We start from the raw sequence: 26597 nt of genomic DNA, 5'->3' as shown, positions 1-26597 counted from the left end.
CTCACCAACTCTTCTCCACAATCAACACTCTACTCCATCACTCTCATCATCCAATCCTCACCAACTCTTCTCCACCATCAACACTCTACTCCATCACTCTCATCGCCCTCCGGTCATCCAATCCAACTCTTCACCATCAACACTCTACTCCATCACTCTCATCACCCCACCTTTCATCCAATCCAACTCTTCTCCACCATCAACACTACTCCATCACCCCTCTATCATCCAATCCTCACCAACTCCTTCACCTTCAATGCTTTACTTCACACTCACAGAATCTCCTGCCCCTTATGCTGTCCAACTCTTCACCTCCACCCAGGGTTCCCTCACTTCTATTCCTCTCATCCTCCAGCTCCATTCTACATTCTCTAACTCACATCTCCAATCTTTCCTTCTCCTCCAACATCTTCCCCTCTTCGCTAAAACATATTATGATCACCCCCTAAAATCACTCGCTGGACTCCACCAGTGCTCCCAACCCAAGACCCATCTCCTTAATCCCCTATAGCCTTAGAAAGCCTCATCTACAACCATCTGAGCACCTTCCTCACTGACAACCTTCTCACCCCCCTCCCCCACACACTTGTTTTGGGGACAGCTGATTCTCATTTCCTGCGGTGTCAACAAAACAGGAAGTGAAGGGAAAGTTTCTTGACCAATTCTAATGCCCTCTTCTACAAAACTACTGAAAACGTTGTGTTGGTTTTTATAATTGTGAATGTGCCCCAAATACTGACTCCGTTATATGAGCGCTCGCTTCCTTCACCTGTCCAGGCAGCCCACACTATGCAGCTAGTATAAACGGCCACCTCTGTTTTCATTTACCTGGATATCAGACCCCACCCCCTCAATGACTCTCTTCCTTCCCTCCCCCCTCTCAGGCCTGCACCCCCTCTTCCACCACGGCCGCCATGAAGCTCACCGATAATGTGCTGCGCAGTTTTCGCGTGGCAAAGGTCTTCCGGGAAAACTCCGACAAGATCAACTGCTTCGACTTCAGTCCCAGCGGGGAGACGGTGATCTCCAGCAGCGACGACGACTCCATCGTACTCTACGATTGTCAGGAGGGCAAGTAAGTATCACCGGGGGGAGGGGGTGTTGCAGAGTTAGGGATAAAGTTCATAGGTCAAAGGTCAGTTGGGGTTAGGGTTCCCCCTTAAAGAACAAGGTTAGGACTCAGGGATTGAATAGGGATCTCCTCCAAAGGTCAGCAGGCGGGTCCCCAGAGGTCAAAAGCCATGGCTGACCCACCCCCGCCAAAGTGTTCCGCCTACCCCAACTAAGTCGGGGAATGAACAAGTCAGGAAAAGCGCTGCAACACGCACTTTCAGGGCCTGTGTGTGCGCGCGCCACATTGTTGAAGATACTCCAAGGCTCTGTTCACATTAGTGCGACTTCCCATGTGACTTTGGACACTCAGTCATTAGCCCTTTGATGTCAATGCCTCCCGTTCCAAGTTATGCGACTTAGAAAAGGTTCCTGCACTACTTTCTTGCGACTTGAATGCCAGAGTGTATAAAGTTGCATAAAAGTCACGCTCAAATTCGCACGACTTTGGAGTCACACTAGTGTGAATAGGCTCCTTTTTCATACTTGTGCGACTTGGGATCTGGATTGTGAGACCCCCCAAGTCGCAGGGCATGTGAAATTCAATGTATTTGTATCGGAGCCGTTCCTCCTGGCACTACAGGAGTCACTGCGACTTCAGAAAAGGTTCCTCCACTACTGACATGACTTTTGATGCGACTTTGGTCCAGAGAGTGTAAAGTCGTGTCAGTGGAAGTGAGAGGAACAGTGTCCCATCATTGGTGTCAGTGGGAGGAATAGTGTCCCATCATTGGTGTCAGTGGGAGGAATAGTGTCCCATCATTGGTGTCAGTGGGAGGAATAGTGTCCCATCATTGGTGTCAGTGGGAGGAATAGTGTCCCATCATTGGTGTCAGTGGGAGGAATAGTGCCCCATCATTGGTGTCAGTGGGAGGAATAGTGTCCCATCATTGGTGTCAGTGGGAGGAATAGTGTCCCATCATTGGTGTCAGTGGGAGGAATAGTGTCCCATCATTGGTGTCAGTGGGAGGTATAGTGTCCCATCATTGGTGTCAGTGGGAGGAATAGTGTTCCATCATTGGTGTCAGTGAGAGGAATAGTGTCCCATCATTGGTGTCAGTGAGAGGAATAGTGTCCCATCATTGGTGTCAGTGGGAGGAATAGTGTCCCATCATTGGTGTCAGTGGGAGGAATAGTGTCCCATCATTGGTGTCAGTGGGAGGAATAGTGTCCCATCATTGGTGTCAGTGGGAGGAATAGTGTCCCATCATTGGTGTCAGTGGGAGGAATAGTGTCCCATCATTGGTGTCAGTGGGAGGAATAGTGTCCCATCATTGGTGTCAGTGGGAGGAATAGTGCCCCATCATTGGTGTCAGTGGGAGGAATAGTGTCCCATCATTGGTGTCAGTGGGAGGAATAGTGTCCCATCATTGGTGTCAGTGGGAGGAATAGTGTCCCATCATTGGTGTCAGTGGGAGGTATAGTGTCCCATCATTGGTGTCAGTGGGAGGAATAGTGTTCCATCATTGGTGTCAGTGAGAGGAATAGTGTCCCATCATTGGTGTCAGTGAGAGGAATAGTGTCCCATCATTGGTGTCAGTGGGAGGAATAGTGCCCCGTCATTGGTGTCAGTGGGAGGAATAGTGTCCCATCATTGGTGTCAGTGGGAGGAATAGTGTCCCATCATTGGTGTCAGTGGGAGGAATAGTGCCCCGTCATTGGTGTCAGTGGGAGGAATAGTGTCCCGTCATTGGTGTCAGTGGGAGGAATAGTGTCCCGTCATTGGTGTCAGTGGGAGGAATAGTGTCCCGTCATTGGTGTCAGTGGGAGGAATAGTGTCCCGTCATTGGTGTCAGTGGGAGGAATAGTGTCCCGTCATTGGTGTCAGTGGGAGGAATAGTGTCCCGTCATTGGTGTCAGTGGGAGGAATAGTGCCCTGTCATTGGTGTCAGTGGGAGGAATAGTGCCCTGTCATTGGTGTCAGTGGGAGGAATAGTGCCCTGTCATTGGTGTCAGTGGGAGGAATAGTGCCCTGTCATTGGTGTCAGTGGGAGGAATAGTGCCCCGTCATTGATGTCAGTAGGAGGAGTAGAATTTTCTGACTCCTCCCATTCTCTACTCTCCCGGCAGACCGAAGAGGACGTTGTACAGTAAGAAGTACGGAGTGGACCTCATCAGATACACGCATGCGGCCAACACGGTGGTGTACAGCTCCAACAAAATAGATGGTAAGTCGGGGTGAGCCGGTGACCCCGGTGCGTCTCGCTCTGATCTTCATTCGGTGATTTTTGTTTGAAGTGATATCACCCGCTGGCGGTCCTCGGGGGTTATCCTGGAAGAGGGGTCCGGACGGAAGGCCTGGATCTGGGCTGAGGTAGTTGTTTGTACAGTTTGAGGGTCCGTGACATCGCCCGCAGCTGGAGATAACTGTACAGATCACTGCCTTGCCTAGGACACGGCACTGACAGCGATCGGCGACTGCTCCCATCCCCCTCCACACTGGGGTCGGTAATGTATCCAGACATCTGTGTGTTCAACTGTGTCCCCTCTCCCCAGTGATCAGACTGTACATTGTAACTTTGTAGAAGGAGGAGGAGTCATTTCCTCAGTCTCCCCTCCCCCAGTGATCAGACTGTACATTGTAAGTTTGTGGAAGGAGGAGGAAGCATTTCCTCAGTCTCAGGAAGAGGTTGTTAAATAAAGTCTATTGGGACATCCATGGGGTTAATTTGCTCAAGGATGCAATTCACCGTGTGCTGTACTCCGAGGATTAAACTTGTTGTTTGGTGACAAGGACCAATAACTTTGTCACAAAGTGGCGCATAATTGTGAAGTGGAAGGAAAATGATACAAATAAATATGTGAAAAGTGTGGGGGGTATTTTGTATTGAGCCCCATTTATTCTGCTAACTAAAATCTAGTAGAGCCAATTGCCTTCAGAAGTCACCTAATTAGTAAATAGAGTCCACCTGTGTGTGTAATTTCATCTCAGTATAAATACAGCTGTTCTGTGAAGCCCTCAGAGGTTTGTTAAAGAACCTTAGTGAACAAACAGCATCATGAAGGCCAAGGAACACACCAGACAGGTCAGGGATAAAGTTGTGGAGAAGTATAAAGCAGGGTTAGGTTATAAAAAAATCTCCCAAGCTTTGAACATCTCACGGAGCTCTGTTCAATCCATCATCGGAAAATGGAAAGAGTATGGCACAACTGCAAACCTACCAAGACATGGCCGTCCACCTAAACTGACCGGCCGGGCAAGGAGAACATTCATCAGAGAAGAGCCAAGAGGTCCATGGTAACTCTGGAGGAGCTGCAGAGATCCACAGCTCAGGTGGGAGAATCTGTCCACAGGACAACTATTAGTCGTGTTCTCCACAAATCTGCCCTTTATGGAAGAGTGACAAGAAGAAAGACATTGGTGAAAGAAAGTCATAAGAAGTCCTGTTTGTAGTTTGTGAGAAGCCATGTGGAGGACACAGCAAACATGTGGAAGAAGGTGCTCTGGTCACATGAGATCAAAATTGAACTCTTTGGCCTAAAAGCAAAATGCTATGTGTGGGGAAAACTAACACTGCACATCACCCTGAACACACCATCCCCACCGTGAAACATGGTGGTGGCAGCATCATGTGGTGGGGATGATTTTCTTCAGCGGGGACAGGGAAGCTGGTCAGAGTTGATGGGAAGATGGATGGAGACAAATACAGGACAATCTTAGAAGAAAACCTGTTGAACTTCATACACATGATCTGATTGTTGGCCAACGGAGTGTCAGACTTTTGTCCGAAGGGCATGTGCCAGGAACTTGTCTTGCATACAAATGGTACACAATTGTCGGCCAACAAACACGAACGTAGTGACGTACTATGTGGAATTTCAGCTCTTGAGCGTCACCCTTTGGGCACCTTCTGCTAATGTCGTGTTTGGTGAGCATTGATTCCGAGCATGCGTGTTTGTACTCTGGACTTTTGTGACGGACTTGTTTACAGACGATACGAAAATCTGACAAAAGACCATTGTTTGCCGAAAATGTACTATCCTGCCATCCAACATTTGTTTGCTGAAAGTTGGACAACAATTGTCTGATGGATTGTACTAACGGTTGGATTTTAGGCAAAAAGTCTCATCACACAATCCCCTGCCGAAAATCTGATTATGTGTACGAGGCTTAGCAGTCTGCAAAAGACTTGAGACTGGGGCGGAGGTTCACCTTCCAGCAGGACAACGACCTGAAACATCCAGCCAGAGCTACAATGGAATGGTTTAGATCAAAGCATATTCATGTGTTAGAATGGACCAGTCACAGTCCAGACCTAAATCACATTGAGAATCTGTGGCAAGACTTGGAAATTGCTGTTCACAGACGCTCTCCATCTGACAGAGCTTGAGATATTTTACAAAGAAGAATAATGGGCAGAAATGTCCCTCTCTAGATGTGCAAAGCTGGTAGAGACATCCCCAAAAAGACTTGTAGAGAAAGGAGGTTCTACAAAGTATTGACTCCGGGGGGCGCCATACAAATGTACCTCCCACACTTTTCACTTTTATTTTGTATCATTTATCATTTTCCTTCCACTTTACAATTATGTGACACTTTGTGTTGGTCTATCACATAAAATCCCAATAAAATACATTTATGTTTTTGGTTGTAAGATGACAAAATGTGGAAAATGTCAAGGGGTGTGAATACTTTTTCAAGGCACTGTAGGTCCTGTGGAAGTGTATTATTGTCCTTTTATATAAACACTGCTTTGTATAAATGAGTACTAGAAGCTCAGCTTATCCCCTCATGTGAGGCCTCATGCACCCGATGGAATCAATATGTGGATCGTCTTCAATGTCGATCTCATAACAACCAAGTGAATGGTGGCAGCACAGCGTACGTCTCATGTGTTTCCAAACAACAAAAGTCCTTTTTTAGACGTGACAAGAAATACTTATCAGAGCCTTTTAACCCCTTGCCACCCAGGCCAATTCTGATATTTCTCTCCTACGTGTAAAAATCATCATATATATATATTTTTTTTTTTTTTGCTAGAAAATTACACAAAACCCCCAAACATTATATGTGGTGTTTTTTTTTTTTTTGTTTTTTTTTTTTGTTTTGTTTTTTTAAGCAAAGACCTGAGAGAATACAATGGCGGTCGTTGCAACTTTTTATCTCGCACGGTATTCGCGCAGCAATTTTTCAAACGCAGGGAAAAAAAAAAAAAAAGAAGTTTTTTTGTGCTTTTAAAAAAAAAAAATCAAAACCAGTAAAGTTAGCCCAATTTTTTTTTTTTTTTTTGCATAATGTGAAAGATGAAGTTACATGAGTACATAGATACCTAACATGTCACGCCTCAAAAATTGCATACGCTCGTGGAATGGCGCCAAACGGCGGTACTTAAAAAATCTCCATAGGCGACGCTTTAAATTTTTTTTTTTTTTACTGGTTACATGTTTTGAGTTGCAGCGGAGGCCTAGAGCTAGAATTATTGCTCTCGCTCTTATACCGCGTACCCACGATCGTTTTTTTTTGTTGATCGACGGAAAAAGATATGACGGCTTTTCCAACGAAATTCCGCTCAAGCTTGGCTTGCATACACACAGTCGTGCAAAAGTTTGCTGAAATTACGACCGTCAAGAACGCGGTGATGTACAACACTACGACGAGCCGAGAAAATGGCGTTCAATGCTTCCGAGCATGCGTAGGGATTTTGCGTGTCGGAATTGCATACAGACGTTTGCATTTTCGAATAGGAACTTTTCTGAACTGAAAGATTAAGAACCTGCTCCCAATCTTTTGCTGGTTGGAATTCCGCCAGCAAAAGACCTATGGAGCGTACACACGGTCGCATTTTCCGACGAAAAACTCATCGGTCTTTTGCGGGCCGAAATTCCGACCGTGTGTACGTGGCATAACGTTTTGCGGCGATACCTCACATGTGTGGTTTGTAACACCGTTTTCATACGTGGGCGGGACTTACGTATGCGTTCGCTGCTGCGTGCGAGCACACAGGGACAGGAGTGCTTTAAATTTGTTTTTTGTTTTGTTTTTTTTTTTTAGTTTAACACTTTTTTTGGGAAAAAAAAAATGTGATCACTTTTATTCCTATATTACAAAGAATGTAAACATCCCTTGTCATAGGAATATGGCGTGACAGGTCCTCTTTACAGTCAGTAAGACCCAACATCTCACCTCTAGGCTGGGAAGCCTGAAATAAAAAATAAATAAATATCTCCAGCTTTCCAGCCAAGGCGGCGCCATTTGTTTGAATGCAGAGGCCGGGCGTGACGTCATAACATCGCGCCCGGCCTCCGAAAGATCGTAGAGACTCCGGCGATCATCTGTGGTCCCCATCCAGGGGCCGGTTAAAGTGGTTAAAAGTCATGCAGATTCACCCATGCTGGGTAAGGCCACGAATAATGGGAGCGGGTGAGCGGTGTACTGAAAACAAGCCTGACGGGTTTCGTCAGGTGACCGGCCGCTTCATTAGGACATCTTTGTTTGTTGGTATATACTAGAAAGTGTTTTGAATATAATTTTTGAGTATAAATACAGGGGTGGAATCCACATCCGTTTTTCTCTTGTGACCTTTCTGTGATGAGCTTTAAATTGATTGTAAAGTGTTTTTTTTTTTTTTTTTTTTCTAATAAACTTGTTATACTTCCCTCCTCTTTTGTAGTGGATTTGCACAGAGCAGCCTGGATCCTCCTCTTCTCGGGTCCCTCTTCAGTGGCCCCTCCCCTTTTGGTAGTGACGCCCCCCCGCCCCTATGGGAGCTCCCGAGCTGAGTCACAGCTCCCTGTGTTCATTCAGACACGGAGCTGTGGTCCCACCCCCTCTCTTTCCTGATTGGCCCGGCTGACTGACATTGACAGCCAATGTTGTCTCAACCAATCAGAAGGGAGAGTCTCGGAATGGCTGAGACACTCGTGGACATTGCAGGACAGAGAGGGGGCTCAGGTAAGTATTAGGGGGGGGGGGGCTATACAAAGAAGGAATTTTTATCTTAATGCATAGAATGGACCTTCTGCCTTTACAACCCCTTTAATATGTTCCATGTGTAATAATTCTGTGTTCCTGATATCTGATTATCTCCCTCCAGATACAATCCGGTATCTCTCTCTACACGATAATAAATATATCCGTTATTTTCCGGGTCACAGCAAGAGGTGAGTAAAGGGGAGAAAAAAAAAAAAGATTACAGACTTTTATCACTTGTGTATTATAATGTTCCATCCACTCTGACACCGGCATGGCCTGGTAACTGCTTAACCACTTAAGGACCGGAAGGATTTACCCCCCCTTAATGATCAGAGCATTTTTTGCGATACGGCACTGCGTCGCTTTTACTGACAATTGCGCGGCCCTGCGGCGCTGTACCCAATCAAAATTTATGTCCTTTTTTTCCCCACAAATGGAGCTTTCTTTTCTTTTGGTGGTATTTGTTCACCTCTGCGGTTTTTTGTTTTTTTTTTTTTTTTGTTTTGTTGTTTTTTTTTTTTTTTTTTTTTTTTTTTTTTTTTTTTTGCGCTATAAACAAAGCAACAATTTTGAAAAAAAAAAATGTTTTACTTTCTGCTATAATAAATATCCAAAGAAAAAAATGTAAAAGAACAAATGTCTTCATCAGTTTAGGCCAATATATATTCTTCTACATATTTTTGGTGAAAAAAAAATTCCAATAAGTGTATATTGATTGGTTTGGCCAAAAGTTATCACGTCCACAAAATAGGGGAAAGATTTAGGGAAGTTTTTTTTTTTTTTTTTTTTTTTTGTGTGTTTTTTTTTTTTTTTTTTTAATTTTATTTATTGTTTTAACTGGTAATGGCGGCAATCTGCAATTAATAATAATAATAATAATAATTTTTTTTTTTTTTTCAATAATGCACTGATCAATGTATAAATGACACTGGCAGGGAAGGGGTTAGGGGGGGCGATGAAAGGGTCAGATATGTTCCCTGCTGGTGTTTTCTAACTGTGTGGGGCAGGAGTCTCAAACTGGTGGCCCTCCAGCTGTTGCAAAGCTACAAGTCCCATAAGGCATTGCAAGGCTGACAGTTATAAGCATGACTCCCACGGGCAGAGGCATGATGGGACTTGTAGTTCTGTAACAGCTGGAGGGCGGCCAGTTTGAGACCCCTGCGGGATGGACTTCCCTGTCAGAATGGGAATCTGCCTTGTTTACATAGATCCCTGTTCTGCCCCTCCTGTGGAGTGATCGTGTGTTGCTGGCGGACATCGAGTCCGCCGGATCCCCGCGTGCATGCTCCCCCCAGTGGCAGACACGCACCCACAGTATTTCATGCACAAAACGACGTACAGGTATGTCGTTTCCTGCAGCCGGGCCGCTCTGCCGCGGTATATGTGCGGGCGTCGGTCCGGAAGTGGTTGAAGTATTCAAAACTCCGAGATCTGCATTTTTTTTTTTTTTTTTTAAACTGGCGCCGTTGGTTCCCGAGTAAACTACAAGTGATGCCGCTTTTGGGTTACCATATCTGAGACCCGATCCTGGCTCCTCCTCTTCTTAAGTGCCCCGTTGGAGAGCCGCTTTCCCTCGGGGGACTTGTGCAGGCGCGCTCCCATGTCCTGCTGCTACGTCTATTGACACAGACAGCAGGACTCGGCCCCGGATTTGAGTGAAAGCAGCGGGAGCCAATGGCTGCGCTGCTATCAATCTATCCAATCAGGACCTGAGGCACCGGCTGGTGTGCTGGTCCCCGTCGCTGGAAAGACCAGGTTCAGGTAAGAAAAAGGGGGGGCTCTGGGGGGCTGCTGCCCCCACCATAATCGAAACCAACCCCCCCCCCCCCCCCCCCCCAAATGATTTGGACCAGTGCACACAGCAAGGTCCATAAAGACATGGATGAGCGAGTTTGGGGTGGAGGGACTTGACTGACCTGCACAAAATCCTGACCTCAACCTGATAGAACACCTTTGGGATGAATTAGAGTGGAGACTGCGAGGCAGGCCTTCTCGTCCAACATCAGTGCCTGACCTCACAAATGCTCTTCTGGAAGAATGGTCAAACATTCCCATAGACACCCTCCTAAACCTTGTGGACGGCCTTCCCAGAAGAGTTGAAGCTGTTATAGCTGCAAAGGGCGGAGCCAACTCAAGATTGAACCCTCCGGACTAAGACTGGGATGTCATTAAAGTTCATGTGCGTGTAAAGACAGGCGTCCCAATACTTATTTTTTTTTGGAAAATTCTTTTTACTGATTTTACAATGGTATAACATACAACAAAGAGCCTATTGGGCATATCCAGGCTCAGCAGGTCCCAGGGACCACAACGATCTGTACAAAGACAACCGGCTATAACGCCCTAGACAGGAAGTGACATCATGACGTCGCTCTGGTCGTCCTAGATCATAGAGACGGTCTGGCCTCTGTTCACCTCTATGGCCAGCCCCGCAAACCATCAGATCGTCTCCTCCCAGGCTCGCCGGTAAGAACGGTAAGTCCGAGAAACGGCGGCGAGTGATGGGAGGGGCCCCTTCCTGCTGCTTCTAAAAGAAATCCAGTGGCTAAAAGTTTCCTGGTTTTTCTTTTCTTTGTATTCCTGATTGTCTTGTTGTTGGATTTGCAGGGTGGTGGCGTTGTCCATGTCCCCGGTGGACGATGCTTTTATCTCCGGCTCACTGGACAAGACAATCCGATTATGGGACCTTCGTTCTCCTAACTGCCAGGTAGGTGAAACCCCCCCCCCCCCATGTCTTGATTTCCCTCCTGATGTCTGGGTGGGGATATTTATCGATTTTTCGTCTTTTCCCCGCACAGGGTCTGATGCACCTCCAGGGGAAACCCGTCTGCTCCTTTGACCCCGAGGGTCTCATCTTTGCGGCCGGAGTGAATTCAGAGATGGTGAAATTGTACGATCTCCGATCCTTCGATAAGGTAATGTCTGTAGAAGCAAAATAATAATAATAATACCTTCTATCTTAACCACTTCAATACCGGGCACTTTTACCCCCTTCCTGCCCGGGCCAATTTTCAGCTTTCAGCGCTGTCACACTTTGACAATTTTACGGTCATGTAATACTGTAACCAAATGACATTTATCTTTTTTTGTTTTTTTTTTCACACAAATAGAGCTTTCTTTTGAGTGGTATTTACTCACTACTGGGGTTTTTTATTTTTTGCTAAACAAAGACCGAAAATTTTGAACAAAACATTTTTCATCTTTTGTTTATAAAATTTTGCAGACAGGTAATTTTTTTTTCCTTCACTGATGAGGCGGCACTAATGGGTGTCACTAGTGGGCACTGGTGAGGATGCACTGGTATGTGGCACTGATGAGGATGCACTGGTATGTGGCACTGATGAGGACGCACTGAGGATGCACTGGTATGTGCAACTGATGAGGATGCACTAATGAGGATGCACTGGTATGTGGCACTGATGAGGATGCATTAATGAGGATGCACTGGTATGTGGCGCCAATGAGGATGCACTGATGAGGATGCACTGGTATGTGGCACTGATGAGGATGCACTAATGAGGATGCACTGGTATGTGGCACTGATGAGGATGCACTAATGAGGATGCACTGGTATGTGGCACTGAAGAGGATGCACTGGTATGTGCACTGAAGAGGATGCACTGGTATGTGGCACTGATGAGGATGCACTAATGAGGATGCACTGGTATGTGGCACTGAAGAGGATGCACTGGTATGTGGCACTGAAGAGGATGCACTAATGAGGATGCACTGGTATGTGGCACTGATGAGGGTGCACTAATGAGGATGCACTGGTATGTGGCACTGATGAGGAATCGCTGGTATGTGGCACTGATGAGGATGCACTGGTATGTGGCACTGGTGAGGATGCACTGGTATGTGGCACTGGTGAGGATGCACTGGTATGTGGCACTGGTGAGGATGCACTGGTATGTGGCACTGGTGAGGATGCATTAATGAGGATGCACTGGTATGTGGCACTGATGAGGATGCACTGATGAGGATGCACTGGTATGTGGCACTGATGAGGATGCACTGGTATGTGGCACTGATTGGCGGCACTGGTGGGATCGATGTCCCTAACAGAAGCCGGTGAATGGCTTTCTTCTTTTCTTCATGCTGACAGCTTGAGGGATAAAAAAAGAAGCCAATTACCGGCTTCTGTTTACTTCTGTGATCAGCTGTCATTGGCTGACAGCTGATCATGTAACAAAGGGCACACTGTGATTGGCCTTTTACCCCGGATCTGTCGAGTCCCAAGGACTCGGCAATCATAGGCAGCGCGAGGATGTGAGGATGTCCATGTATGACGTCCCGGCAAAAGGAAGCGCGCTTTAGCCATCTTTCAGCTATAACGCGGGCTGCAAGTGGTTAATTTTGTAATTCAGTCCATCCTGTCTTGAGATTTGCACAGCACAGGCCTGTCTGGCAGGACAGGAGATAAGAGATGGGATTCTCTGCTACCGCTACAACCCTGGCAAACAGACAACACCAGAAGTCTCCAGAAAACGTGGCCGCGCTCTTGAGCGTCTGTTGAGGAAGACTAAGTCCCAGGAAGACTTCAATATAAATCTGCCCTCCTAAAATACTCTTCTTGCCTCCACACTGCCAAACAGACCTATTTTATCACTCATTAACATTACATTATCATCCAGTCCACGTCAGCTCTTCTCTACGTTTTAACACTCTACTCTGTTCTCTATCCTCTAACTCCACTCCTCTTCCCAGGAGATCGCCAGTCACTTTAAAAATAAGATTGATACAATTCGTGAGGAGATCTCCAATGTGCAGAAACCTCCCCCACTCAACATCTTATGTCCACAGATACGATCATTGCTTCCCTCATTCAACCCAGCTAGTATTACCGAGGTTGCTAAACTTTTTTCTAACACCCATCTGACCACCTGCTCCCCTGGATCCTTCTCCTTCGCAAAATGCTCCGCTCACCCTCTGACTCTATGCTACACCCTCTAACTCGCATTTTCAATCTCTCCCTCTCTACTGGGATCTTCCCAAACTCTCTAAAACATGCGCTAGTCACCCCTATCCTTAAAAAAAAGCCCTCACTGGACCCGACGAATCTTAACCTACGCCCCAACTCCTTACGCTCCTTCTCCTCCAAACTCCTTGAAAAAATGGTCTACAACCGACTGAGCGACCATCTGACCATGAACCAACTTCTTGATCCCCTTCAGCCCGGATTTCGCCTTCAACACCCCACGGAAACTGCTCTCCTTAAACTCACCAACGACCTACTAATGGCTAAAACCAGTGGACACTAATCTGTACTACTTCTCCTGGACCTCTCTGCTGCCTTTGATACACAGTGGACCACCCCCTCCTCCTCAATAAACTCCACTGCTTTGGTCTCCATGACTGTACTCTTCGCTGGTTCTCATCCTACCTATCCCACCGCTCCTTCAGTGTCACAACTCTACTTCTTCCTCTCTTCTTCCTTTCTCCATCGGGGTCCCCCAAGGTTCTGTTCTTGGACCTCTCCTTTCTCAATCTACACCTCCTCCCTGGGTCAGTTGATTGCCTCACATGGCTTTCAATATCATCTCTACGTGGACAACACCCAAATCTATCTCTCCACCCCCCAGCTCACACCATCTGTCCCCTCACGCATCACCAATTTACTAACGGACATATCAGCCTGGATGTCACATCACTTCCTCAAACTCAACCTATCCAAAACCGAGGTCATGATATTTCCTCCCTCAGGTGCCCCTTCCCCCGATTTCTCTGTCAAAATCAGCTCAACTATCATCCCCCCCCCCCCCCATGCCAAGTTCCTAGGTGTAATCCTGGACTCTGAACTATTATTTCAGCCCCACATCCAATCGCTGTCCAAAGCTTGCTGCCTCAAACCTCTGCAACATCTCCAAGACCAAACCACAAATCTTCAAATCCACTCCCTGGTCATCTCCCGCCTCGACTTCTGCAACTCCTTCCTCACTGGATTACCTCTAAATAGACTATCCCCACTTCAGTCCATCATGAACGCTGCTTCCAGCTCATCCACCTCAGAATACACTCAGCGTCTGCTGTATCCCTCTGCCAATCCCTCCATTGGCAGACACTCAACCAACCACTTAAATTCAAGATACTAACTATAACTTACAAAGCCGTCCACACCTGGCCCCCAGCTTACATTACTAGCCTAGTCTCAAAATACCAACCAAATCGTCCTCTTCGCTCCTCCAAGACCTCCTGCTCTCTAGATCCTTCATCACCTCCTCCCATATCCACCTCCAGGACTTCTCCAGAGCCTCTCCCATCCTCTGGAATGCTCTACCCCAATCCGTCAGACTTTCTCCTACTTTGTCCACTTTCAGATGATCCCTGAAAACCCTTCTCTTCAGAGGAGCCTATCTGGCCCCCACCTAACAACTGTACATTTATTTTTTCCATCAGCACATCCCCCCACAGTTCTCTTGTATCTCTTGACCTTCCCTCTTAGATTGTAAGTTCTAACGAGCAGGACCATCTGATTCCTCCTGTATTGTAATTGTACTGTCTACTCCAGTGTTTCTCAACTCCAGTCCTCAAGGCGCCCCAACGGGTCATGTTTTCAGGCTTTCCATTATTTTGCACAGGTGATTTGATCAATTTCACTACCTTAGTAATTACCACAGCTGTTTCATCTAAGGGAAATCCTGAAGACATGACCTGTTGGGGCGCCTTGAGGACTGGAGTTGAGAAACACTGGTCTACTCTACCCTCAAGTTGTAAAGCGCTGCGTAAACTGTTGGCGTTAAATAAATCCTGTATAATAATATTATTATTATTATATTAAATAACTCTGCTGAAATTAAGTAACGCATACAGATCTTGTCACCCCCCCACCACCACCACCAACACCCCCTGATTGGACTGTAATAGAAGGAGCTCATCTGTCTATGCGCTCTCCTCTGGTCAGTGAGCTCCTTGTTGGCATATGAACTTTGAGTACAACTGATTGGCTTCTTGTGCTGCTACCGCTCCACGTACATATACTGCAGCGGGGGCCACCCTTTAGCGCAAAATCTCTTACCTGTATGTGATTCTTTTTTTTTCTGGGGCACGCCCATACGCCACTGGCATCCTGCTCCCTCTGTGATTGGCTTCCCCTGTGTCCAATCAGCTGGTCCACAAGGCCCCGCCGATTATTCCCGAAGGCAGACAGAATGGCGGTCTGCCTATGTAAACAAGGCAGATCTCCGTTCTGACAGGAGAAGACAGACGTCTTGTGTTTCTGTTAAGCAGGAACACGGATCTCTGTCATCTTGCAGTACAAGCACCTCCCCCCCCCCCCCCCCGCAGTAAGAAAGCACTCCCTAGGGACACATTTAACCCTTTGATCGCCCCTGATTTTATCCCCTTCCTTTGCCAGTGTCATTAGTACAGTGACAGTGCATATTTTTTAGCACTGATCACTGTATTGGTATCACATTTTCTGCTGATTTTTCTTCAGATTTACCAAAACCATATAATATGAGGTCAAACCTTAGGAGTTTCAATTTGTATGCAATCAGGCCGAACCCTTGCACTACATGGTTTTGGTGAATCTGAAGACAAAATCAGCAGAAAATCTGATAGAGTGTATGGGGCTTAAGTGTCCGATTTGTCCACCGCAATGTCGCAGTCCCGCTATAAGTCGCTGATCGCCGCCATTCCTAGTAAAAAATAAACAAATTCTATAAAAATATCCCATCGTTTTTAGACGCTATAACATTTGTGCAAACCAATCAATATACGCTTATTGGGATTTTTTTTTTTTTTTACCAAAAACGTAGCAGAATACATATTGGTCTAAAATTAGATTTAAAAAAAAAAAAAAAAAAAATTATTGGAAATTTTTTATAGCAGAAAGTAAAAAAATTGTGTTTGTGTTTTTTTTTTTTCAAAATTGTAGGCCTCTTTTTTTTTTTTTTTTTTTTTTTTTTTTTTTTTTTTTTTTTTTTTTTTTTTTTTTTTTTTTTTTTTTTTTTTGTTTTATATCACAAAAAATAAAAACCGCAGAGGTGATCAAATACCACCAAAGAAAGCTCTATTTGTGGGGAAAAAAGGACAAACTTTTATTTTGGTACAAGTCGCACGACCGCGCAATTGTCACTTAAAGTACCGCAGTGCCGGATCACAAAAAATGACCTGGTCACAAAGGGGGGGGGGGTAAAACCCTCTGAGTCTGGCTTGATTGTCTTCTGTTTCATCTCTCACTTCCTGCCTGTTCAGCTCCACTTCTGTAAAAATTCTACTTTCTGGCTAAAACCACTTTTTATTAAAAAAAAAAATGTATTTTCTGATTTTTTTTTTTTTTTTTTTTTTATTATTATTATTTACAAAACTCTACATTCCGTTGATGCTTCATGCTGTGATCTGTATCGCAGGGCCCTTTTGCCACCTTCAAAATGAGCTACGATCGCACCTGTGAGTGGACGTCCCTCAAATTCAGCAACGACGGCAAATTAATTCTCATCTGCACCAATGGCGGCTTCCTGCGACTGATCGACGCGTTTAAAGGGGCGGTCCTGCACACGTTCGTGGTGAGTTCTGGCTGCTTTTGTTATAAGTGGATTAAAAAAAATTTTTAAAAAGTGAACTGAATACATATTCGGATAACTTTGTTGTTTTTCTCCGGCAGGGATATAACAACACCAAAGCCGTCACGCTGGAGGCCTCATTCACACCAGATTCTCAGTTCATTATGATCGGTAAAAATAAAGTGTATTATTTTTTTTGTTTGTTTCATGTCTCTTCACCAAGAACTTTGGTTACTTTTATACCATATTGTATATGGGGGCAACAGATACAAGCATAACCAAAGTAGACACCGGAATCAAAAGACTATATAGTTGCAGGGTGAACCACCCAGATGCAAATGACGGGGGAATTTGTCCCGGGAGAGGGGACCTGGGGGGAGAGTTTGTCCCGGGAGAGGGGACCTGGGGGGAGAGTTTGTCCCGGGAGAGGGGACCTGGGGGGGAGAGTTTGTCCCGGGAGAGGGGACCTGGGGGGAGAGTTTGTCCCCGGGAGAGGGGACCTGGGGGGAGAGTTTGTCCCGGGAGAGGGGACCTGGGGGGAGAGTTTGTCCCGGGAGAGGGGACCTGGGGGGAGAGTTTGTCCCGGGAGAGGGGACCTGGGGGGGGATTTGTCCCGGAGAGGGGACCTGGGGGGGGGGGGATTTGTCCCGGGAAAGGGGACCTGGAGGGGGGGGGGATTTGTCCCGGAAAGGGGGACCTGGGGGGGGGGATTTGTCCCCGAAAGGGGACCTGGAGGGGGGGGGATTTGTCCTCGGAAAGGGGACCTGGAGGGGGGGGGGATTTGTCCTCGGAAAGGGGACCTGGGGGGGGGGGGGGGATTTGTCCTCGGGAAAGGGGACCTGGGGGGGGGGGGGATTTGTCCTCGGAAAAGGGGACCTGGAGGAGGGGGGGGATTTGTCCTCGGAAAAGGGGACCTGGAGGAGGGGGGGGATTTGTCCTCGGAAAAGGGGACCTGGAGGAGGGGGGGGATTTGTCCTCGGAAAAGGGGACCTGGAGGGGGGGGGATTTGTCCTCGGAAAGGGGACCTGGAGGGGGGGGGGATTTGTCCTCGGAAAGGGGACCTGGGGGGGGGGGGGGGGGATTTGTCCTCGGAAAGGGGACCTGGGGGGGGGGGGGGATTGTCCTCGGAAAAGGGGACCTGGAGGAGGGGGGGGGATTTGTCCTCGGAAAAGGGGACCTGGAGGAGGGGGGGGATTTGTCCTCGGAAAAGGGGACCTGGAGGGGGGGGCATTTGTCCTCGGAAAAGGGGACCTGGAGGGGGGGGGGCATTTGTCCTCGGAAAGGGGACCTGGAGGGGGGGGATTTGTCCTCGGAAAGGGGACCTGGAGGTGGGGATTTGTCCTCGGAAAGGGGACCTGGGGGGGGGGGGGGGGATTTGTGCTCGGAAAGGGGACCTGGGGGGAGGGGGGGGATTTGTCCTGGGAAAGGGGACCTGGGGGGGGGATTTTTTCCTGGGAAAGGGGACCTGGGGGAGGGGGGGATTTGTCCTGGGAAAGGGGACCTGGGGCAACCTGTACTGGGAAATGGGACTGGGGGGGGGGGGGGTGCCCTAGAAGAGGGGACCTGGGGGGGAAATTTTCCCTGGGGGGGGAGAAAGAGTCAGGTCCTGAATACTTTAGTTTCTGGTGTGGATTGTTCTCACGTCTTGCGTCTATCCTCTCAGGTTCGGAGGACGGAAAGATCCACGTGTGGAATGCAGAGGGCGGCATGAAAGTGGCCGTTCTAGACGGTAAACACACCGACCAATCACCTGTCTGCAGTTCAACCCCAAGTTCATGACCTTTGCAAGCGCTTGTTCGAACATGGTAAGCATACGCTCCCAAAGTTACAAGGCTTCTTCTGATTGGCCAAGGGTGGAGATCATGACATCACCTGCCCATCTCTCTCGGCCTTGACCAATCAAAGGAAGGCTTTTATTTGTAAAAATGCAGGGCTTCTCCTGAAAGGCTGACTCTCCTTATAGCTCCCAGCGGAGCACCGCGCCACCTACTGTATGCAGCCAATGCAACTACGGTCTGTTACTGCAGCCTCAGCAGCCATGCGGTTCTTGCATAGAAATCAGTTATTTGGGCCAGCTTTGATACTTTGTTGCAATTTCCTGTTTGTTTATTTAACTTTGTTACTTCTTTATTCTTCTTTTTGATAAATATTGATTACAGTATTTTTCTTCCATTTGTAAGGCCTTCTGGCTCCCGACCATCGACGACTGATCCGCTTCCATGGGACTTTGACCCGCGCAGCTGGAGTCACAAATTACGAAGGATTATCACAAAAGACTTTATAATAAGGAACAATCACTTCTGTCCGCCTCCCCAGTATTACAGGCGAAATTCTACTTGCCAAAGCGGCCCACATGCCAACGTTTACCCGATCGCACACCTCCGAGTGTTACCGCCACCCTCAGCCCAGAGAGTTCTGTTTCCTTCTACGGTGGAAATGTTTTTCTTTAGAAGCTTTTAATACTTTTTTTTTTTTGGCACTATTTTATATGTTTTCAGTAATGGTTAGTGCTGTTTGTTATGGGGCACAATTTGTTCTCCGCCTCCTGCGCAGTTCAGTCATCCATTTTTTTTATTTTTTTTTCCCCTGTGATGTACTTTGTCTGACTTTGCTGTGTAGGGGTAAAGGAAGACCCCATTGCCGCTCCTTTTTTTTTTTTTTTCCTCTAAAGATGCATTTAGCCCCTGAAAGATGGAAGCACCTCCCACATTAATTTTCTGGGTGTTGGTGATGAAGGGGTTAAATGTTGAAGTATTTTTTTTATCATATATGTTTATATATTTCCATATATGCCGAGCAAAGATACATTTGGGTTCAATTAACTTTTTTTTTTTTTTTTCCTTAAAGTGTGTGTTTTCTTTACAGAAAAAATGTGAAGATGAACACCGGACTCCCCCCTCCCCCTCCTGCTCCCTGCTGTACTTACCTCCAGGGTTGCTGAGCTGTCGGCTTCCCTGCGGCGGTCTGTGGATTTGAAATCCCGGCTCCTCTTCCAGGATGGACCAGATGGGTTCAGGCTGGTCAGTGCCATCTCTGTGACAGAGCTGACCAATCAGAATCCATCTGGTCCGTCCTGGAAGAAGAGCCGGGATTTCAAATGCCCGGACCGCTGCAGGGAAGCTGACAGCTCAGCAACCACAAAGGTACGGCAGGGAGAGGGTGATGTCCGGTATTCACCTTCACATTTTTTCTGTAAAGGTGGACTAACCCTTTAGGCTCCGTTCACGCTAGTGTGACTTGTCATGCGATTTTTGGACACACAAAGTCGCATGACAAGTTGCAGCATATTCATTTTAATGGCACCTGTTCCAATCTATGCAACAAAGTTGCAGCGGCTTTCAAAAGGTTCCTGCTCTACTTTGATGCGACTCGAGTGCCAGAGAGTGGTAAAGTCACATCAAAGTCGCACTTGAAATTGCACAGCTTTGGAGTCATATTACTGGGAAGAGAGCCTTAAAGCGGAAAGCCTGACACCTTTGTTATGTTTACAATATGGAGTTGGAATATTTTCGGTCCTAACGAGCGACTCAGACGAAGTTCGCTGTCCTTGACAGTTCAATCAATTTTTCTGGTTTGACCCCCCCCCCCCTCCCCTTCATATCATGTCTACAGTTTCATATTTCTTTTTATGTTTTGACGCTGTATAAATTTTCATAATGAAATGTTTACTTTTACAGTAAAATAATTATAATTTGAGCCGCCTTTTTTATTTTCACCACCAGCCAAAATTAGCACTCAGGGTGAAGAGACTCTAATGGGGCAAAGTGACAGGTTCTCTTAAATGAACAATCCATAGTAGACAAAAGTCCACCAAAATGTGTAATATGTGCCATAAAAATATATAAATCTAGAATTCCACAAATCAATATGAAAGTCCACCAAGTAAATGTGAAAAAAAATCCTCCTGGGACACGCCCACCCTTGTGTGCCAACCCCTCAAAAATATTCTACTGGGACACGCCCACCCTTGTGTGCCAACCACAAAAAAAAATCCTGGGAAATGCCCACCCTTGTGTGCCAACCATCAAAAAATCCTCCTGGGAAATGCCCACCCTTGTGTGCCAGCCACCAGAAATATTCTACTGGGACACGCCCACCCTTGTGTGCCAACCCCCCAAAAATATTCTACTGGACACGCCCACCCTTGTGTGCCAACCATCAAAAAATCCTCCTGGGAAATGCCCACCCTTGTGTGCCAACCACCAAAATATTCTACTGGGGACATGCCCACCCTTGTGTGCCAACCACCAAATCAAATCCTCCTGGACACGCCCACCCTTGTGTGCCAACCACCGAAAAATCCTCCTGGGACACGCCCATCCTTGTGTGCCAACCATCAAAAAATCCTCCTGGGAAATGCCCACCCTTGTGTGCCAACCACCAAAAATATTCTACTGGGACATGCCCACCCTTGTGTGCCAACCACCAAATCAAATCCTCCTGGGACACGCCCACCCTTGTGTGCCAACCACCGAAAAATCCTCCTGGGACACACCCATCCTTGTGTGCCAACCTCCAAAAAAACCCTCCTGGGACACGCCCACCCTTGTGTGCCAACCACCAAAAAATCCTCCTGGGAAACACCCTTATGTGCCAACCTCCAAAAAAATCCTCTTGGGACACACCCACCCCTTGTGTGCCAACCACCAAGAAAATCCTCCTGGGACACGCCCACCCTTGTGTGCCAACCCCCCAAAAATCCTCCTGGACTCTGTACATAGTGCATGCCTCAACTCTGCACTCTGTATTCAGAAACGCAGATTTTGGCGATCCAAATACTTTTAAGTGCAAAGGTGACATTTGAGGTCTTTTAGACCCCCGATCCCTCCATAAAGAGTTCATATAAATGGTGCTCTATTCCTGTGCAAAGCAATGTGACTTGATACGATACAAAAGTAAATGTTATAACGTGACTTAATACATACACAACAATGGTACTGAATACAAAGTGTTGTGCCTCCTTTATAGTGAACCAGTGATTTTGTAATAAAGTGACCAGTGCATACATAACAATGATGATGATTAAGGTGCTTATAAGAAAAATATCAAATTAATGTGTGTACACGTCCAATAAATCTTTCAAAACTTGAATAGGTGTCTGTGTGACTATTGATACAAAAACGCGAAGTTCGTGCCCATGAATGTGATACAATGTATACAATGGAATCTGTTCAGACAATCTCCTGTGCTGATATATATCGCTGAATGTTGTAAGGTGTCTAATACATTCCACTTCAGAATAGTCTTCTGAGTTTGAGGATATGAAGTTCCATATAATGAAATTGGCCTCTTACCGAATATGGTGGATCCCTATGACAGAGATCAGACTCGCTGTGTGAACATAATCACTGGTGTAGATGTTACTCTCTCTCGTATCCATATACTTCAGGAGAGACACACTGCGGTCTTTGAATCCACGTCTTTTTTTTAAGTATATGGATATGAGAGAGTAATATCTACACCAGTGATTATGTTCACACAGCGAGTCTGATCTCTGTCATAGGGATCCACCATATTCGGTAAGAGGCCAATTTTATTATATGGAACTTCATATCTCAAAACACAGAAGACTATTCCGAAATGGAATGTATTAGACACCTTACAACATTCAACGATTATATATCAGGACAGGAGATTGTCTGAACAGATTCCATTGTATCACATTCATGGGCACGAACTTTGTGTTTTTGTATCAATAGTCACACAGACACCTATTCAAGTTTTGAAAGATTTATTGGATGTGTACACATATTAATTTGATGTTTTTCTTATAAGCACCTAATCATTGTTGTGTATACACTGGCTCATTATATTGAGGCACAACACTTTGTATTCAGTACCATTGTTGTGTATGTACAAAGTTACTTTATAACATTTACTTTTGTATCATACCTGTACCCTGCACAGGAATAGCGCACCAATTATATATATATTTTTTAAAGGGACAGTGTTAAAAAAAAATATATATAAAAAAAAAAAAAATTTTATATTATATATATTTATTTATTTATTTTTTTAAAGTACCCCGTGTGCTCGCGCAGCAAAGAAAACACATACGTAAGTTGCGCTCGCAAATTTAAAGTGTTCAAATCACACATATGTGGTATCGTCAGAGTGAGAGCAATAATTCTAGCAAAAGACCCTCTAACCTGGTAACTGTTTAAAAAAAAAATTGAAAGCGTCGCCTATGGAGATTTTTAAGTACCGTAGTTTCTCACCATTCCACGAGTGTGCGCAATTTCAAAGCATAACATGTTGGGTATCTATTTACTCGGCTTAACATCATCTTTCACATTATCCAAAAAAAATTGGGCTAACTTTACTGTTTTTTGTTTTGTTTTTTTTTAATTCGTGAAAGTGTGTTTTTTTTTTTTTTTTTTTGTCCCCAAAAAATGCGTTTGAAAGACCGCTGCGCAAATTCCGAGTGACATGAAATATTGCAACGCTCGGCGTTTTATTCTCTAGGGTCCCTGCTAAAAATATATAATTTTGGGGGGTCTAAGTAATTTCCTAGCAATAAATACGGATTTTAACTTGTAAACAACAAATGTCAGAAATGGGCTTAGGCATGAAAGGGTTAAGGGCCACTGCAATACTGTAGGTCTGTGCCGTGACTGCTCTAGAGCCAGAAAGAAGTGAGGGCTAGTGCTGGGTTGTGCCAGGGTGTTTTGCCCCATTCCCCCCCCCCCCTCCCCCCTCTCATGCCCTATAAAAAGGCTGCACAGCCTCCACTGCAGACACACCTAAAGGCTTCCAGGTGAAGAGAAGTAAAAATTCCCTGCTGGTGTCCTACCGAGTGTGGGATGAGGACAGAGCGCAGGCCTCCCTCCTGGCATGGATGGTGTCCGAGCAAAGACCCGCTATGTGCACCACCGGAGGTTCTCCTCCTCCAGTCATCCAAGACCAGGCCACCCTGGACCCCCTTGGCTGCCAGTTCAGGAACCCAGAGTCGGTGCAGCAAGCGCTGTCAAGCCCAACACACCCGGTGAGCAGAGAGTACTGGGAGAGGTCCAAGGAAGAGAGAGAACAGGTGAGGGGGAGGCCAAGTCGCTGCATCATGTCCCTCTGGGTTGTATACTTGCCCCCTGGGCCAAAAGTTGCCAATCGTTACCTGGTTTTTGTGCTGCCCTGGCGGGTTGGTAAGTACAAAGACAAGTGTGTCTTGTCTACAGACAAGCATGGTGGTGGGAGTGTCATGGTCTGGGGCTGCATGAGTGCTGCCGGCACTGGGGAGCTACAGATCATTGAGGGAACTATGAATGCCAACATGTACTGTGACATACTGAAGCAGAGCATGATCCCCTCCCTTCAGAGACTGGACCGCAGGGCAGTATTCCAACATGATAACCACCCCAAACACACCTCCAAGACCACCACTGCCTTGCTAAAGAAGCTGAGGATAAAGGTGATGGACTGGCCAAGCATGTCTCCAGACCTAAACCCTATTGATCATCTGTGGGGCAACACAAAACATGTTTCACCTTAAGGCATAGAATGCAAACCTTATAGTGTAAGTTCACCTATACAGAAAAATCTGGACCCCCTCCTCACCCCCCAGTCCCACGGTGATCTTCAGTTCTGAGCCCTGCTATCACCGCATCACGTGTCCGGGCCTTCAAAATCCCCTCGGCTTTCACTTTTCTTCCCCGCTAACAGGACCGGCTACGTGGGTTCTGATTGGTCGGCGCCGACCAATTAGAATACTCCTAAACTTAGGGGGACCTGTGTAAGTTCACCTTACCCATTAAGTTCACCTTACCCATGGGTGAACTTACCCATTAAGGCTTTACAACCACTTTAAGCTCCTTTGGTGGAGTGAAATGCGTCAGCAACCATTGCACAGGGGGGAGGGGGCTGCATCTTTTTGGTTTGAATAAACTTACATTGGCTTTTTATGGTGAGCGACTCTCTTTCCCTTCTTTGGAGGATCTACCTATCGGACATATGGCGGCTCGTGACCGCGGGCAGCCGGGAGAGAGAAATAAAATCCAGCTTGCAGCAGAGTGCAATCCCCTTATACACAATGAGACTATAGAAAGAGCAAAGGGAAGTCACCCTGCAGCTCTGATCCCCGCCAGGGCTTCTCCCTCCCGCCAGCTGCTGCAGGGGGAGCCACATGGGGATCAGTTCAGGGATGGCCCCCCCCCCCCCCGATCTGACTCTCCCTGATCCCCCTCCCCTGCAGCTCTGATCCCCGCCAGGCTTCTCCCTCCCGCCAGCTGCTGCAGGGGGAGCCACATGGGGATCAGTTCAGGGATGGCCCCCCCCCCCCCGATCTGACTCTCCCTGATCCCCCTCCCCTGCAGCTCTGATCCCCGCCAGGGCTTCTCCCTCCCGCCAGTTGCTGCAGGGGGAGCCACATGAGGATCAGTTCAGGGATTGCCCCCCCCCCCCCCCCCCTGATCTGACTCTCCCTGATCCCCTTCCCCTGCAGCTCTGACCCCCCCCGGTGCTGCCGGATTCTCCTCCCCCCACCGGCTGTCAACTGCTGCGGGCACACACGAGGTTCGGTAAACATATGGTGCTTCCCATCCTCTTCCTTCCTGTGTTCATGCATCACTGAAGCGTAGTCAGCTGTGTTTCCTATGCTTCGGTTTGTAAATGAACAGGGAGCCTCTGTACAGAGCTATCCCTGTCTATTCATTGTGCAGTGCAGCTGAGGCTGCAGGAAAGGGGTTTGGGGATCTGTGTCCCCAATCTCTCTGTCTTCAAAAGTGGGTCAGGGGTCCCCGATATTTCACCAAAGTTACACCCCCCAGGGATGTTAAAAAAAAAAACAACAGAGTCCATTCACACAGGTACTTTGGCCACGTGAATGAGGGCTGGAGCCGTACACCTAGACCCGTGGGCAGAGGGGCCCTGTCAGGTAGGCTTTGCGGGGCCCCGTGATTTCTAGCAGCAGCCCTAACATCATCAACCAGGATGGAATTGTTCTACACATCCCTGTATTTGTCGCCCCCCCCCCCCCCCCTCCCAACACTGCCTTTACTCCCCTGGGATCGGCATGGTGGGTGCCACCAGGTAGAGGGGATGGAGATCACTGAACTGCCCTTCCTGATGACCCCGATGTGTAAAGTGTCACTTCCATCACTTCCAGGTGCCGGTGTCACCGTCCTTGGCCAGGGAAAGAAGCTAATTGAACACGATCTGCACTCTTATTAAAGTGGAGCTCCACCCAAAAGGGGTCTTGCTACTCCCCCTCGTCCCCCCTCCGCCGTCACATTTGACACCTTTTGGGGGGGGAGGGGGTACCTGGTTTTGACAGGTACCCGCTTCCAATTCCGGGTCAGATCACCGCGGCGAAGTGAGCAAGAAGTCCGCCCAAACCCCCCCCCCCCGCAGCCGGCCCATACACAAAGCGCAGCGCGATTCTCATATGCGCAGTAGGAAACCGGCTGTGAAGCCGCAAGGTTCCACTACTAGTTTCCCTTATCCAAGATGGCGGGTGAGCAGGGGCGTTGCTAGATCTACAAAAGATCTGGGGCTAGAGCCCATAGCAGCGTAGTAAAGATAGTCATACGCTTGGGCGGGCACACACATGTATATACAGTAATATAAGTGTGTGTATATATCCCCCAGAGAGCCTCCCCCTACATCAGTGTCTCCCAGAGAGCCCCCCCTTACATCAGGACCCAGAGAGCCTCCCCTTACATCAGGGTCCCCAGAGGCCTCCCCCCTACATCAGTGTCCCAGAGAGCCCCCCTTACATCAGGGACCCCAGAGAGCCTCCCCTTACATCAGGGTCCCCAGAGAGCCTCCCCCTTACATCAGGGTCCCAGAGAGCCTCCCCCTTACATCAGGGTCCCCAGAGAGCCTCCCCCTTACATCAGGGTCCCCAGAGAGCCTCCCCCTTACATCAGGGTCCCCAGAGAGCCTCCCCTTACATCAGGGTCCCCAGAGAGCCTCCCCTTACATCAGGGTCCCCAGGAGAGCCTCCCCCTTACATCAGGGTCCCCAGAGAGCCTCCCCTTACATCAGGTCCCCAGAGAGCCTCCCCCCTTGCAACAGGTCCCCAGAGAGCCCCCCACTTACATCAGGGTTCCCAGAGAGCCTCCCTTTACATCAGGGTC

General features: G+C 47.4%; 1 protein-coding gene across 1 annotated transcript in view; it reads left to right on the top strand.

Moving 5' to 3' along the window:
* WDR82 (WD repeat domain 82) overlaps positions 1–20223 on the top strand; it is a 29937-nt gene extending 9714 nt beyond the window's left edge. The window contains exons 2-10 of the mRNA XM_073591583.1: positions 885–1075; positions 3181–3278; positions 8145–8211; positions 10631–10730; positions 10822–10938; positions 16375–16530; positions 16629–16698; positions 18191–18332; positions 18708–20223. Of these exons, the coding sequence (XP_073447684.1) occupies positions 915–1075; positions 3181–3278; positions 8145–8211; positions 10631–10730; positions 10822–10938; positions 16375–16530; positions 16629–16698; positions 18191–18306 (885 nt within the window). The 5' untranslated portion in view covers positions 885–914 and the 3' untranslated portion in view covers positions 18307–18332; positions 18708–20223. The remainder of the gene's footprint in view (positions 1–884; positions 1076–3180; positions 3279–8144; positions 8212–10630; positions 10731–10821; positions 10939–16374; positions 16531–16628; positions 16699–18190; positions 18333–18707) is intronic.
* Positions 20224–26597: the final 6374 nt, after the last annotated feature.

The sequence above is a fragment of the Aquarana catesbeiana genome, linkage group LG07 (genome assembly GCF_042186555.1).
Source record: "Aquarana catesbeiana isolate 2022-GZ linkage group LG07, ASM4218655v1, whole genome shotgun sequence".
NCBI lineage: Eukaryota > Metazoa > Chordata > Amphibia > Anura > Ranidae > Aquarana > Aquarana catesbeiana.
This window is presented reverse-complemented; position numbering and strand designations above follow the sequence as displayed.